This window comes from Corvus cornix, chromosome 2 (genome assembly GCF_000738735.6).
Source record: "Corvus cornix cornix isolate S_Up_H32 chromosome 2, ASM73873v5, whole genome shotgun sequence".
NCBI lineage: Eukaryota > Metazoa > Chordata > Aves > Passeriformes > Corvidae > Corvus > Corvus cornix.
The window spans coordinates 9,431,460-9,448,734 of NC_046333.1; the positions used below are offsets into that span (position 1 = coordinate 9,431,460).

The following is a 17,275-nucleotide window of genomic DNA, read 5'->3' on the forward strand; positions in this document are numbered from 1 at the left end:
AAAACAGATGGCAGACAGACTTTTTGTGTGTTGCAGTATTCTGAAACTGATGCTAAGCACACCATAATTCCCTTCTATTCTGTTACTGCTTACTCTGTACTGTAGTAATTCTATTTTTTTTCTGCTAAGTTACAGAGTTTGCCTGAACTCAATATATGGTGAGGTTAAAAAGATAATGTGAGGATCTATTCCAAATGAGTCTTTTTAGCTTTTAAAATAGCCTAGAAATACTACTTCCAAACTCTGCTCTCTATACCCTGGAACACACATGAAATCACTAGTCAGTCATGTAAATTGTTTGGGCTACTAAGGATTCATTTGTTACCACTGTGATGCAACATTTTAACTTAAATTTCAGCAGACAAATCTGCAAAATACTTGCAAAAAAATCCAAAGCTTGAAAACTGTATCCTCTGATAAGTATTTTAGTCATCACTTCCAGAACCTCTCATCTAACACAAATGCTGAAAACCAGCAAAACTCAGTTAAGCTTCATATATCCATTTATGGTAGGGTTGACTTTACTCCTGCTATCAATTTCGAGCAGGAATAGTACTTCCCTAACCTGAAATAAACTCCAAAACAAGTTATTTCACAGTCCCATTAGATAAATCCATAGAGTGAGAGAACATGATTTGTTTTTATGTTTTGCACAAGCAAATAAACCATCCTGCAAACAACAATCTGACAGAAATCTCATACAAGTATTCTGGCACTGTGACATCAACTGCAAAGGATTCATTTCATGAGGAGGACTTCAGTACCTTCAAATCTCCAGCAATACCCTAAGCCAAAGCAAGCAAGTTTACCTGAACTCATGGAAGTAGGTTTCTCCCAGTTAGTTCCTTAAAATTCCTCATGCTAATCCCATACAATTTATGTAAAATATTGTGTAATAAAAACATGCAGCCTTTCAAGTCCAGGAAAGGAGCATTCTTTAAAGAAAAATCACACAGATTAAAGAGTAATGTTTTATTAAATATATAGCTGTAATACTACGCTACTAAAAAGTGGACCTTACATTACACGTCTTGAAAGGAGAGAAATTATAGAGAAGATGGCACAATGTGTGTTAGTAAAGCAGTGTCATACTACCAAGCAAGACATGCTGGGAGTACTCAAGAGCCTCTGTGACAAAAGGGTATCCATGAGAATGTAACTTACAGGCAGATTTCTTGCTGAGTCCAAATACAGTATAAGCAATGCAGATGAAAGCCCATCATTAGCTTGGTCTTTATCAGCTCTAATGCTTGTTAGCACCTAAACCAAAAACACACTGTAAGCCTTTCTGGAAATCAAGTATTATTATTTCCTGTCCCATTTCTGGGGGGGAAAAAAAAAATCTCCCCGAAAGAAAACATTCACAAATTCACAGCATGAAGCATAAAGAGTAAGTTTTCAAGACTCATACAGACATTTCAAAACCATGTGCATGGAAATTTGCACCCCATTTCGTACTATTTTTTTTTAGATTGGACAGATTGTAGTATCATATCCAGTTTTATCTCCCAGACTAAGGAAATGTTAACAGATATTCTCAAACAGTAACATTAAGAGAAAAGAAGTGAACTACAAAAGCATTTTAAAATCTCATTTAAACCATTGACACTTATGACTGGTTTGAGATTTCTAAAGACAAACGGCTTGGAATAAAGTTACAGCTTTCTCCAAATTCATAGCAGCTAGAGAACCGGTTACATACTTAACAAATAAACAAAAAAATCATAACAAAATCACCCCAGAACAATTAAGATCAGAATGAAAGTAATGTGTTCCTTTAATACCTTGTCTAGATTGTCAGCAGTTGGCATCAATGTGAGCCATTCCAGTTTTAAATGCAACTTTCCTTTGGACACTTCATCCAAAGTAAACCACTGAAAATTAATCAAAGTAATGTGAAATAATCTGGCACCAAACAAAGATATAATTGCAACTGCTTCTTCAGGGCATTTAGGAAACTCTAAAGTCTACTAGGAATCTCTCAGAGCTGAAGCCCACATAATCTGAAAAGATCTGATCCATTAAAATATCCTATTTCACGTAAAATATTACAACACAGAATGACAAAAACAGCCAGACAAACCTCTACGTTTTATGATAAAAGCATATTTAAAATACCATAAAAATTCTTTAAGTTCTGTAAAGATGTTCTGGGAATACAAACCCTACACAATGTTCCTATAAAATTCTCTCTCAGGACAAAAATTAGTCTGCTGCACCTAATAATAGTTAAACCCAGCAATTAGCTATTCTCTTGCAAAAAAACCTCTCACCAAATATATAAGTTACTATTTTTTACATTTACATTTGCATAGGACCGACAAAGAATGTCATTATTTTTCAGATTTCATTGGTTCAGATATCCCTTAAACCCCTGTACTGATCATCAGGGAATCTATTTCTACAGCATTAAGGTTATTTTTGCACATACAGGAACTATGCCCAGGAAAAAATAATGCAAGAACAACTACATATACAACATATGGGCCTTTATAAACCAAAACTTACTGAACTTGCTTACCTCATCTAGGAGACGCTCCTTTTCAACTTCAATTAAATCAATCATCAAACTAGAGAAACGGAGAGAAAGAAGTAGTATTTTAGCCAAGAAACAAAAGATCTAGCACAGAATTTAAACACCACCCTGTGCTCGCTGAGTATCCAGGCTTCCACTGAGATCAAAAGAGCAGCATACTATTATTTTAGCCCCTAAGAAAAGAAGAAGGAGGGAATGAAATGGCACAACGAAGATGAGTGCAGAAGAACAGAAAATAAGCCTACACTAGAGCCCATTTTGTAGCCACAAGGGCAGCTGGCACAGTATGACTCACATATATGTGACCCAACTCTCAAAACAGAGACCACATCAAAACTACCCACTGGAAATAGCACCTGGACATATGCTATGACCAAATTCATGCCTTGGCAGTGTCTGGGAGAGTTCTAGTTCTCACAAGCTAAAAATGTAGCAGGCAATGAATCTGCTAAAAATTTAACAGAGCAGACAACTGCATGCCAGCACATGAACATTTGTCTGGCTTTTTATTTTATTAGTACTGATGTACACATTATATCACTTCCCCCCACCATCACTTCAGTGTAAGATTAGGAAAGTGCAAAGAAAAAGAAGCCTTTGTACTACCTACTTCTTTATTTTAATGAGAAGTAGGTACTGTTGCTCCTGTTAAGAGAAAAAGAACTGGAAAGGTAAGGGAGTTCTACTCTGAATGGAAAGCAACAATGGGAGGCTCCAAAACTCTGCAAGAAATAAAGGTGACAAATTACTGGAGAAAGCAGCTGACTAAAACCCTGAAATGTTTATGTGAAAAAAACACCTCTGGCCTATGGAGTCAGAGTGAGTCATGTTTGCAAAAGCATTACAGCAAACTTTTTTCTTTAATCAAATAGTTAAGATCAGCTCTTAAGAGAAAAACAAACTTGAGACACTCATTTAGACGCTATGGAGATGAAGATGATAAACAGTTATAAAGCTATATTAACTTTGCCTGAAGAAAGAATTAAGACTTAGTGCTAGCTTACAAACATTAAATCAGCTAGGGCACAATTCTGGGTACCCACAATACTTACCTTGTTTTTTAATAGAAGATGTAAACATATAGATGTGTATATAAACACCCAAGCGCTTTTACATATAACAAAAATGAAGTAGTTAGGGAATTACTATCAAGATAATTGATTTATAAATACAATTAGATAGCAGAGCAACTGCACTAAAATAAAAATACTAATTAAAGAAAAATTACAAGATTTTGTCTCTTTCCAATACCTAAAAACATATTCTCCATAACATTTACCTTCCCAGGAAGTCATCTTTATCTGGATCTTCATCAAAGAGCTCAATCTCTAGCTCCTGTCCTGGATGTTCATACACTAAGGCCTGGAAGTTCAGTGAGAGGGCACTGTCAGTACAACTGACCAGCTTGGTTAAATGGCATAGTAACATAATAACCTGCAGTACCTCTGTGTAATAAAATACATCAGTAAGCAAATGCTTTAAAAAATTGCAGTTTAATGAGTAGAGCAATTTTAAGAGCTTTTCAGATTAAATTTGTTAACATTGGCTCTAAGAGACCAAATTACTTTTTCAAAATTACTGATGCTCAGTCTAGACAAAAAAAAAAAAAAGAGTATATAAAACCAAAGGAGAATTTCTATTTTGTTACAGAACTTTGGGCTTCTAGAGGGAAACATCAAGAAGCTCCTTGAGGACAACCCCAAAATATCCTCTTTAACAAAAGAATCTTTAGAAGATAACTCTTTACAGAACATACAAGGTATTTTTATTGGTTATACCTCATAAACTTCATTCCATTTTGGATTGAGATTTTCTTTGATGACCTTGCTTTGGAAAATTTGGTTGCCCACACGGATGATTCCATAAGGATCTGACTTTCCTTTGACAATCCCTTTTAAGTAAGTATCTTTCCCCTCCAGGTCCTGAGCTTCAATAAAGTGTATTCTTAGAACACCCTGAAAAAGGAAAAGATGAGTTTGTGTAGTAATCTGAAAGCTTCCATGTCATCACAACTTACACAATGGATGTTTTTTATCATTGCCATTGCCATTTCCTTAATATGAAACTTATTTTGGACATACTGTAAGCAGAAAATATCAGTGATGATCCACACACACAACAGACCTAGCACTCAAGAGATTCCTAAAAAGAAAAACTGTCATCAACCATCAGAAACATGCCAGTTACATCAAGAAATACCAGGTTTCTGAGAGTAGCAAAAAATAGCAACAACTTTTTAGTGAAGCAAACTAATAGTAATTTTCCATGATAATATAAAACATATGGTACTTAATTTTTAATCTATACAGTTGAACTATATTGCAGCAAGTAATATGTTTAAGATTCCAGCAAAACAGAATAAATAAATAAATAAATAAATAAATACATCTTTCTTGGTGTTCTTTTGAAATATTGACTTCCCAGAAATCATTAATTAAATCAATTATTATCAGTGACTGGATTCATAGTAACTTGTATCACTGCAGTAACTACTTAGAAATTCACACAGATTGTCTTGAACAGTTACTACAGAAAAAACAAAATGCCCAGTTATTAGTGTTAACAGAAACATGCTTACCTTTGGTATAGGAAACCGCAGCTGAGCAATCTGCACTTCACTGACAAGGGGGACTGTAATTCTATTTGGAAGGACCAAGTAGTTGGATATAATATCCAGTATTATTGTATCTGATAAGCCACTGTTGGAGAAAAGAATCCTCAGTTACTTAAAAAAAAAAAAAACCTCCTTTTGCTGCTTAACAACCTAAATGGAAAAAATATTTGCCTTTCTGGGGGAGTAGAAGACACATCTGGTTTGTAAACTTAAAATAAAGGATTCTTGCCCAAACGGCCACCAGGTGGAAGCAGCTGACACTGAATAGCAAAAACCACAGGGATGGATTTAAAGTTCCCATTTCCCTGCCACAGCCAAATTTCCCCCTCACCCTCGCCTTTTAAAACCAGCCCGGGTAAAAGGCTATTGCGTAAGTTCTCTTGTCTGCATTGCATACAACCAAGCAGATGGTAACTGTTTATTTACTTTCATATTTCAATAATGATTTATTTAACTCTCCTTGGAAGTTTGGCTACCCATTCCTGCATTGTTATGAAACCAGTTGTCCTCTTGAGCTGGGAGGACCATCATTTAAACCACAGACACACAGAACACAAGCTCACGGCTGAGCAAAATGTAGCCTAGGGAAGCAAAACAGGTTTTGTTCAGTGAAAAGGGAGTGGCAGTGAAACCACACTGGCAATGAATCACAGAAAACTCAACCCCACACCCCTCCACAAACACAGAAATGAGAACAATTTCCTAAGCTACAAGTTCACCCAGCTCAGGTCTGAACTGACAACAGATCAGTTCATTGTCAGACCAACAGCACTGGTTACACACATTGCCTACTACACGGGCAAAAGGGAGAACACAAGTACCCAGGAAGATCTCAGGAGTATGTCCAAAGGCTCAAAGAGGTAATTACAAGAATACTCTGAACTGCAGAGGTGCATTCTCACTAAAGTTGGTGGAGCTGCGATTTCTCCTCCTAAATACACTCCATGATTCCCTTTTTACAGTCTTTGTGAAATCAAGATGCAGATAATAATTTGCTGGATGAAGCACTTGCATGTAAGCACCTTGTGAAGTTTTTCTAAGACTGAATCTGAAGCTGGGAGTAGCTCTAACTCAGAAGCTAGCATATAAAAACACAAAAGCTGCAGTGAAATGTGATACATATTACAGTTTCATTTGGAAAGAAAATGTTGTGGTGAGCAATTACCATTATGCTAGAGATAGGCAACAGAATGAACCCATTAAATACAATCTGGCCCATTAGAAATGCACACTGATTTTCATGCCAGAGGTTTGCAACCTGTACAGCCTGCATCCCCTTGGCTGCCCACTTCCACTGCAAACCCAGATAACTACAATACGTGATGGAACATGGCTGACTTTTTAATGGTACTCAGAACAACAGGAACAGAAGGCGCTCAAGGCTGCATCAAAATCAATGGACAGGTCTGTGCAGGCCTCTGGTTAGAAAGAAGAAACAGTGGATAATGTTACAATACTGCTCGGAGGAAAAAAGTTTCCTCTCCACTTCTGTGGGATAATTCACATCTGCCCTAAAGAGTCTTCATTCCCCTTCCCTGCATGTAGAGCTTCGCCAATCACATTTACAGAGATTTTCATTCTATGTGAACTCTAGAAATTCAGTTTCAGTAATTCTTAAGACAAATACTGCAAGATAATCCTGTTATCTGAAGAGAAGCTTCATTTAGCCATCATTTTAACACTGTGCTTTTCAAACTTTTAAGTTTCATTTTGCCAAACATCTAGTTTTCAATTTATGTATGCTAAATTCTCTGAAATGAGCCAAGAAAATAGAATTCATTATTTTCTTAACAGTTGACAAAAAACTGAAGATAAGCATCTCAACCAGTCTTAACATTAAAAGGAAAAAAATAAACAAACCCAAGCTGAGGTGATGGTAACTACAGAAGCAACAATCACACTTTTCAAAATACAAGTCTAATGACAAAACTCTAGTATAGAGATCAGGTAAACTTTTTTGTTTCTGCTTTTGTTAGTGTCCTTACTTGGCGAGAAAGCTCTGCCTTTATGCTCAGTCCATGAAGAACAGATGACTAATGGAGAAAACCAACTGACCTAGGCTGCAGAAAGCAAAGGACCAGTGCAAGGAAAGCAAAGGTACCAAAGCTGCCTTGAAAGAAAGGCTGCTGTGTTCTCCTCTAGTATTTCCTTAAGATGACAGACTTTATGAAATAAGCCACAGGCATAAATAAACCTACTCTAGACTAGCATAAGGTTCAGAGACTGACGTTCAAATAGAACTACAGCAATAAGAGATTCCCTTAAATAAGAGAAAGAAACAGACAGTAACACAACACAGCCCAAGCACTGGAAGGACTCACAATCCTTTATGCCAGCATCAAACCCCAACTCGGACTCCAGAGTTTATTCTCATAATTTTTTCCCAACATTAACACTTGAATTTCACTAAAACACCTGAGAAAAATGAGCCAGCATTAATGAAGTTTCACCAAGTTATACGCAGAGAAACTGAGCTCCTAGAAGGTAGCAGATCTCTTAACTTTAAATATAGGGAGCTGAAAAAGAACACTCAAGATTGTACGTAACCTACTAATGAATTAAATGAATTCTAAAACAACATTATACTTTCAAGCTGTTTAAATCTCATCTAGTATTATCCAGCTGGGGTGCTCTCAGATGCAAAGTATTCTTCACGAATACAAGGCAAAAATGACAATCTTTTGCAATTTTTGTTACTTAAAGTAAGTGGTCTGACCTATGGAAAACACAGACAAACACTGACCAAACAACAGAGAAAGATGCATCAATATAAACCCTTATGCTGATGCATCATTAAAAAACAGCTTCCTAAGATCATAAAACTTTAGTCAATGGTTCTTTGTACAATTACTTTTTCAGTTCATAAAAAGAAAAGAAGTATGCAGTGTTTCATATAGTTTATTAGATATAGTTTATTAGACTGTCTTCAAAAGCTCAATTTCATTGCAGAAAAATAATTGTTAGCTGCCCACTCTTTTGTATTGCTCCCTACTTAACTTAATTTTTATCAGCTGTGTATTTTTCCTGTGCTGTCTTTATTCATACTGCAGAAACAGCACATCTCTGACTGCACAGAGTGTTTTCACTTTATCTCAAGCAACCCCAACATCCTCCCATCATCATCTACAACTCCTCCTGACAGCACTTGAGTATTCTCACAGCCTGGCTCCTCCTCACACAGAGATGTTAATTCCACTTCTCCACAAGCTGTACTAATGATGGAGTATGAATTACTTGTATGTCCTTCTCATTGTGGAGTCATATAGGAAGAGCAATGAAAGTTGCTAACAGCTGACAGGGAAGCATCCAGCAGCTAACACAGAAATTCAATTAGTAGAAGACATTTGCAGAGTACAAATAAGCAGTTTAGTGTGCAGCCAACAGCCATAAGACCAAAAAGGTACCTGTGGTGCCAGCAATCTCTTGTTCATCATTTTTTATAACAACTACAGTATGTCAAGTCATCATACGAAAATATACAACTTACCTATACAGATAAGAAAAACAAATACAGCACTAAAGAAACCTCTTGGCAAGGCAGAGCATGAGTCACCTCAGTTACAGTTACTATAGAAACTATACCACGTCTAGATGGCACCAGTCTGTGCATGCGTAGCCAAGTTTGGTTGCTCTGGAAACCATAAACTTGAGATATTTAGCGAGACTTTGTTTACATCTGAGGTTTTGTGTTTGCAATCGGGCAAATACGTAGCAGGATGTGGATCTCAGGAGCCTAGTAAACTTAAGTGCTAAATGTAAATTTAGTCATATCAAAAGAGCGAATTATTACTCAGGAGCTGTATTTTGGAAGCCATTTTCTCTCACTGATCAAGAAAACCTCTTTCCTCAGAGACGGCCTTAAGCAGGCTTGAAACGTGAGCAATTCTTGCAGCCATTAACCTACTTACTGCAAGTTCTAATTTCGAACTGTTCAGCTGGGATTGCATGCAATGGCTTCACGTGTCTAAGGAAAGCAAAATCCACTTCAGTCGTGCAATTGATTACTCTGGGATTAATTTAATACCTACATTCAAACTCCTGTTTTGAAACAACAAAAAATTAATTCTGGAGTCAGCCAACTCTTGAGAGTATGGGATCTAATAAAAGGGGTAGTCACAAAATCCAAGCGTGTATCAGATCCACCACTATCTCCTTTGCCATTGTCTCCATATTAAAAAAGCCCCTGGGTAACTATTAAAAGCTGGTAATTATGAATATATTCATGGATTTAACTTCATCAGGATTGCAATGATTCAAAGCAGCTTGATTTGCACCTCTATTGATGCTTTTTAATCTGGGATTTTATCCTGTGGTTTTAGGAAAAGCTCTGAATAAGCTAAGCATTTTTATAGCTATATATGGTCAATATTTTTGCTACTCCAGTTGACCTTCACATAATACACTGAAAGCTTTAAAAGTAAGCACTTGAAGATATTACAAACTTTATTTAATTTGAATAGTCTTAAGGTATTTCTAACTACCTTTACACAAGCAAATAGAGATGGATTGGCATACAAAGCCAAGAGCCAAGATGTCATGAACCCACTGGCATGAAAGGAAGGCTCTGTGCCTTTCTGCTGTCCTAGGAGTTGGCAGATAGGAAATTCACAAGATTCTGGAAATCTGGAAGCTGAGAACACTAAGAGAAGTATATTAAAAATTGTATTTCAAAGTACTTTTCACAAGACCTTCTAGATATACTTTTGGCGTACTTTGACTTGTAGTGAAATCACTATCTTCTGCAAATTGAGCAATTTCATATAATTCCACTTTAAGAGAGAACTGCTCAGAGTCATCTAACCTGAAAATGATTCAATTGATGGTCTTCAGATTTTCTAGGCTTTACTGGGGTGCAGATATAGCAAACACTACTTTAGGTATACTCACTTCAGTCCTGGGACATCCAGAAGATTGGTCAGCCCAGTCCAGTTAATTTCCAAAAGCTGTGAATTACAGAGAAAAAAAGGAGGGGGGGAAAAAAAAGGAAGGAAAAAAAAGAAAAGCAACTTAGAATTCATAACACTGAAGAAATAAACCCAATTGTTATAAAATCTGATCAGTGGAGAATTAAGCAGTTTCCAGGATTTTCTTAAACAAACAAACAAAACAACCCTCTTCCATTCTTAAGAATTTTTAGACATATTTTTTAAAAGTTATAAAAAGTTTCACCATTCTCTTATCCGCTCTTCCACCGTGCATATAAATACACACACCCCACTATATACACAAGTACACAGGATCTACTCCATACAACCAACACAGAATAATGGAATGTGGTCCTATTTTCTGGAGAAATATTTTTAGAGTCACCATAGACCTGTTATAGATGAACATGAATTTGCAAATTATAATAAACTGACAAAGAATCCCACGTGAGACCAGGAAAATAAGAGATCTAGAAGACATAACCAACAGAAAGAATGAAAAATTCGGATTAAGAAGGTGGAAAGAAGATGGGGTAACAGCTTGCAAATATAAGAGGAGGCTGTTTTCAAGGCACAAGTTCATTCTATCACTGATAAAGAAGAAAGGTATTAACAGGATTAAATATCAAAGTGAGAAAAATACTCTGAAATAATTAAAAGGGATAACTAATTGCTAGATCACACATACTTTCTTCACTGAAAATCTTTGTAGAGTATTATGCTGTATAAAGGTACCTATTCTGTTTCAGGATTGCTGGCACTAACAACTAAATCAAAACATCCTTTTTGATCCCATAATATTCTAATTCTAGACTGCAAAACCAACAGACCCGAGTTCCTCCAGTTCTCTCTTCATTGAATGATTTCTATTAACTTCACAGAAGTTAACAGAATATTTAAACAACAAACAAAACCCAACTCACCCAGTTACCACTTTTCCAAATCCAACTCACCCAATCTAAGCATAACTGTATGAGAAAAAAATATTGATATTCCTCAGTTAAGAAACTAAAGGTAGTGGTTCAGCTAAAAGCTAAAACAAAACAACAAATCTCTACAAGAACAAATGTTGCATATTTTCACAAACAGACAAGAATCATCACCCTGCCTTCATATTCTTTTCTAAAAATAGCACATAACATTTTTTTACAAAGGATCTATTAATAGCTTAATTAGTGATTTCATTTGCGAATACTTCCAGTAAAGATAACACATAATGCATTTACTCATATAAGGAACACTGTTACTTAATATACTTTTGTAATAGTAGCAAAATATTTAAATGAACAACATTACCAAGCCTATCTGCAACAAACACGCAGGAAAAAAAAGACAATCGTTATCCTTTCAATGAAAAAAGAAAGATGTAATAACCAGATATTCCAGAACAAAAGGCAAGACATATCATGGGACACACTGCAAGAACCTACACAAGCCAGCTCCATGCCCTTGCCAGAAACAGGGCTAAGGCTATCCTGGGCTTCATGAAGACAATAAGGGACTGGAACACGATGTCATGAGAGATGCCCAGTACCTTAATTACTTTTGTGGCCCTTCACTGGACTTGTTCCAGCATGTCCCTGTCTCTCTTGTACTGGGGAGTACACCAGTGCTGTGGTGAAAGGAAAAATCTCTCTCAACCAGCTGACAGTGCTTCTCCCTAATGCAGCCCAGGATGCTGTTGGCCTTCTTTGCCACAACTGCACATTTCTGACTCCAGTCCCCCTTTCTGTCCAACTGAATAGCCCATATCTTTTCCAGCAAAGCTTTCCAGCCAGTCAGCCCCCAACCTGCCCTGGGGGACAGGGTTATTCCTTTCTAGGCACAAGACTTCACATTTCCATTTGTTGAACTCCATGAGATTCCTGCTGGCACATTTCTCCAGCTTGTCAAGGTCCCTCTAAATAGGAGCACAACTATCAGGTGTATCAAGCACTCCTTCCAGTTTTAAGCAAGCAAACTTGCTGAGAGCACACTCTGTCCCACCATCCAGGACAGCCATGAATTTGTGCTGGCTCCAGTATTTTCTCCTGGGTAAACCACTACTGACTGTCCTCCAGCTAAACTTCATGTTGCTGACCACAACTCACTGAGCCTGAAGGGTTTAGCCACTTATAAACCAAGCTCACTGTCCATTTATCTAGTCTGTACTCAGCAGTTTACCTATGAGGATGTGGCAGAAGACAACGTCAAAAGCTTTACTGAAGTCAAGATACTCTGTATCCATAGTTCTTCCCTCACCCACCAAGCCAGCCTTCTGATCACAGAGGGCTATTGGCTTGGTTAACCATGAGTTCCCGTTCATGACTCCCAACTGCCTACTCCCAATCACTTTTCTTGTCTCTTCTCCCTTACCAGCAGGACCAAGATCACCACTTGAGCCCCTGTGCCCCTGAATCACCCCCACAGCCGTGCAGTCACATTTCGTGCTTTCCAGATCTCCCCGTGCTGTTGATCCCCACAAGGAGGAGCAGCAGTGGGTAATAATCTGAGGGGCAGACAAGCTTTAACAGTTGACAACATCCTGAATCTGAGGTCCAGGCAAACAGAAACCTCATGAGGAAACAGGTCAGGCTGGCACATGGGGCCAGGAGTCTCTCAGTAGTGACCACTTTCCCCTTTCTCCTGATGCTTCAGTGCATTCAGGCTCTGCTGGCTCAGATGCTCCCAGGCCCTCTCTGCTACACTGGCCCCAAATCTGTTCCACACTGCAAAACTGCAGATGGGATGGAAGTCATCTTCCTTGTGGCAGAAAATTTCCATCTTTCCCTATCATGGAATAATTCCACCCAGTAGTTTCTCCAGAAAGTCAGAGATCCTGTTTCACATGTTCCCTCTCTACAGAGAATCACGCTAGATGCCTATGTAAGGGAAACTAATTTCAGACTAAGCCATCTACCTGACATACATTTCTTATATATGAAAGCAGACTGTCAGAATCTCAAGTAAAAATTCTTCAGCAGTTCTACAGAGATTGCTGACTTTCATCCTTCTTCAGGTGAAAGCACAAAGCTACCACCGGCTGCAGTACCACTTTGTATTCAATGTCTTTTTTAAAGCACCTCATTTACAACTAGTTTTGCTCACTTTCTATTAGAATACTAGCAGGATTATTTTTGTGAGAAAAGGCTAATGCACATTCTATAATGTTTATAGAATACTAGCAAGTCTAAATGGCAGTAATACCTTTCAGAGGAGAGTAAGTTCTTAGCTAAAACTCATACAGTATACTGAACAGTCTTTTTCCTTTTTTTTTTGAGGTGCTATATTTTTTCTACATTATTATCAATTTAAAGCTATGAGGTTTTTAATTTCCAAATTTAAAAAAACCCTTGTTGAAAATAATTTGTTATAAAATGGGTTCTTTTACGTTGGTATGTAAGCTTTAGTTGTACAGTTCTAAAATAACAAACTATGTGCTAGAACACAGAACATTTACATTTAGGAAAACTAAGATGATTTCACTACATTCTTCTTTGAAAATTAATAGCGCAAATTATTAGTATATATTCTCAAATATCCTCTTCATCTTAAATCTGGAAAAAAAAAGTTAAGAATTAAATAATGTGAATAATTTCAGTTTTGTAGTACTTCCTCAATCCTGCAAACCCACAGATGTTTAAGTAATATAGCAAACAAGTAGCTCAGTAGTAGCTGATAAGACTAACCACAACTTGAGTATTCAGACTGATTCTCTTGTTCTAATCACGAGTTTTGACTGTACTTTATGAGACACTTTAAAAATCTATGCAGTCTACCAAGGTTCTAGAAGAAGTAACTTTATACTGTTTCAAGACAAGGAACCCAATTTATGATTTATTTTTTCTTTACTGATAGGCAAAATAGAAGGCAAATGCACACCATAAATACCCTCAAAAAGGGGTTCCTATCCTAAGGTGTTCATACCTGCATCCTGTATTTAGCAATTTTACATAATGATGTTTTCAGACTAAATAGCAAATGAGAAAATATTTGCATTTCCTTTTGTTTTCATGTTTGCATACCGTAATTAACACAGCAAAGTCCTGTAGTGTCTCCTAAACAGACTTCACTGAATAAATGCATTGAGCAACACAATGCATGTTGAAATTCAGCATTGAGAAACATCTCTTGCACTGGACTGAAACGCTAATTCCAGCAGTTTCTGTATTAACTGCCAGAGCCCAAAAGAAAACCAAGAACAACCTAAGAGATGCCACTGAGAACTGATACTTTTCATAGATGTGACTAAAAGCATTTCAAAAGGCTGCAACACAGCATATGAAACACAAACAGTGCCTATGGTACAACCTCAGTGTCAGTATTTTGATTATTACACACCTCTGCTCACAAACAAGGCTACCCATTCATTCCATCATCAGTCCTTAGAGCATGAAGCACGGAAAAACAATTACACAAATAACCTGAAAACAGTGCTATTAAGAGTGGTCACTTAGACAAGAAATACAATTAGTACATACAATATCAGAAATTCTCTTCACTTATTGTACAGGACTAAAGACAAAGACCAATTTCAGAAATGTTAAAGACAAATCTTCTTCCATTTGAAGCTGAAGCTCAGAAATTAAAAAACATTACTGTGGCTAAGCACTTTACAGGATTATTAGAAAAGCTTTGCAAATAAATCTTATGCCATTAAATGTTGTGGAAGGAATATGAGCCTTCAAACTCCTGGCATAATCAAGCTTTCACTGTTTGGGCTTTGAAGGTAAGTTCTCCTTGCAGATAAAATTTGTTGCATTTCCCCATCACAGAGCTTCCTTTCCAGTTCTACCAGAAGCACCCAGCAGTAACACACACTCTAATTTTAGTCTGCAGGTATTAGGGAGAAATGCTTTTTTTGTTTTCTTTACTTATACTTTTTTTAGTGTTCTATCTCCCCCTGCCATCACCTCAACATTCCATTCAATAAAGATGTTTCAGGTCTTCTCCTGGCTTCCAAAGGAAATCAGACCAGCAATAGATACACTGTTTGCAACATAAGAAGAGTTTTCCAAAAGGCAACACCAGTTCAGACAAAAAACATCCTTACACCTGCAGAGGTATAGAAATAGCACTGACAGCAGACAAACACACAGCAGACTGAGAAGAAATGAGGCAAAGAATTTCTTCATAGGCAGGAGGGAGCCCCCCAGTCACAGTCCAGCCACATACCAAGGGATTTTATTCTACATTTTGGGGACTGCCATGCCATGACTTGCTGGAAAAGAAGATGACCCCCTAACTTGTGGTTCTGACATAAGTTACAGGAACGTTGCCATCCTAACTAACTGAAGAGTGCTATGGAGAAAAAGGGAGCAAGCAAAGGACTGCCAGCTGATGAATCTTTTATGAAGCACCAAATATAAAAAATTTCCATATTTAAAAAATCACTTAACAATATAATTTCCTTCTCTGTCACTGCTTTAAGCAATGCATAATTCCCTTAGTTTAGCTAAATTCAGAGAATGCCAGCTGGTTCTCTGCAGCAGAACTAACAGGGCACTGGAAAAACTGTGTGCAGGATTTGTCACTAAGTGAAATTCTGCCAGAAGCCAGAAACGATGGCGTTTTTCCACAACACACTGAAACTGAGAGGTGATGTGCCTTACAGAGCTCACTGATGTGCCTCTACCAGCCAGCTCACTGGACAAAGGCAGGATTCCAGACACCAGTTACACTTTCCAATGAAGTAGTCTGTGTGTCTTGTTACTCAAACCTCTTACAATTCTTCCTCTGCTCAGAGAAGTGAAAACAAATTTTGTTATCTCCCTGAAAACCAAGAAATTAATGTCCTACCAAAGCTCTGTACTGAGAACTAATGCAACACATACATTAGAAGAGGTTAAAAAATAAAATTTAAAAATAAACCCCTGCAGCCTATAAGAAAAGGCAGTCTAAAACCTCATGAGTATCTCTATACAACATATATCTCTATATGACATTGGGTGTTCTCAAGACCCTAGAAACCTTTACAAAGGGAAAAATATGTAGTGGAGTATAGAATACACAAGGCCATAAACAAAGTTCACAGACGCACAAAAGGCAGCCTCTAAACACTGCCAACCTTCTGGCTTGATTTGGCTGCCATAAGCACCACTAATTCTCAGAAGGGAAGCCACACAGTATTTTAAAATGCTGATTAAAAACTTCCTGCTAAACAAGTTATGGAAGCGTAAGACTTCTGCAGGAAAAACTTAAGCCACGAGGAGACAGTTCCATGGGATAAGCTGTGTTTCTTCTCAGAAATGCATTACAAGGAGGGGACTAAGATGCCCTCTTCTGTTGCTTGTGAATGGTCATACAGAGACATGGTACAATTTGTCTGTTAGCAGAGCAAAGCCCATCACCACCTACAATGCTGAAGTGCTGGCATTGTTGTAATAATTTAATATGTAACAGTATCCAGTGTATCTCCCAGGAAACTCAGCCGCTCAAAAAATACTACAGAGAGTAGTTGCTACAGTAGTCCCACTGGTTGCTATAGGAAACACGGAGTATCTCTGCACAGAAATCGTGTTCTAAAGTTTCGTAACTCTCTGAAGATTTAAGTGAGACAACTGCTTGAGAGGTAAGATGTATAGTCGAGGGGGCAGAAGACAAAGCAGGCAAGTGAGTTAAGTGACCAGAAGCAGGATCACAGTTGACTTTACACAAATCCAGTGCACCTGCTGTTCTCCACAGTGCCAGCTACTCACAGCTTCATTCAAGCCAATTCTCTCCACTCTCTCTACTCCTTCCTACCCTTCTACCAGTCTGCATTTTGGTTCACAGCCTCACACCAGTCTTGACACTCTCCTGACTTTAGTGAGCCGGCTCAGGCTGCTAAAATACATCCGAAGGACAGGAAACTGGGCACTTCTTGTGATGTTCAATATCCTGCCAGCTCACCTCCCTTAGCCAGCTTCCTCCAGCAGCGTAAGTTTCAACACTGGTGTAGGAGAGACAACTACACTGAATGGGAGGGCACAGGGAAAAAAAGAATATGGTGCTGTGGAAACACCAACTGTGATGGCCCTTAAAACATCCCATAAACTACCAAAATCTAAAATCACTGAGAAAAAGATAAGTTATAGCAAATTATAAGTATGCTGAGTAGCAGGGCAAATCATTCACTTCATAAGCAACAAGACTAATTCTTAACAAATATTATTCTAACAGTAGCTGTGCATCAGCATTTATACAGGTGTTCCACAAACCTGACAGTCTCATATGTTCTAG

At 37.7% G+C, this 17,275-nt stretch overlaps 1 protein-coding gene across 3 annotated transcripts in view; it reads right to left on the minus strand.

The window, feature by feature from the left end:
• ESYT2 (extended synaptotagmin 2) overlaps positions 1-17,275 on the minus strand; it is an 82,805-nt gene that overhangs the window by 21,215 nt on the left and 44,315 nt on the right. For all 3 annotated transcript variants that reach the window (XM_039571692.1, XM_039571688.1, XM_039571684.1), the window contains exons 7-13: positions 10,038-10,093; positions 5,115-5,235; positions 4,315-4,491; positions 3,816-3,898; positions 2,522-2,570; positions 1,785-1,874; positions 1,165-1,260 (exon numbers count right to left, since the gene is read on the minus strand). In XM_039571692.1, the coding sequence (XP_039427626.1) occupies positions 1,165-1,260; positions 1,785-1,874; positions 2,522-2,570; positions 3,816-3,898; positions 4,315-4,491; positions 5,115-5,235; positions 10,038-10,093 (672 nt within the window). The remainder of the gene's footprint in view (positions 1-1,164; positions 1,261-1,784; positions 1,875-2,521; positions 2,571-3,815; positions 3,899-4,314; positions 4,492-5,114; positions 5,236-10,037; positions 10,094-17,275) is intronic.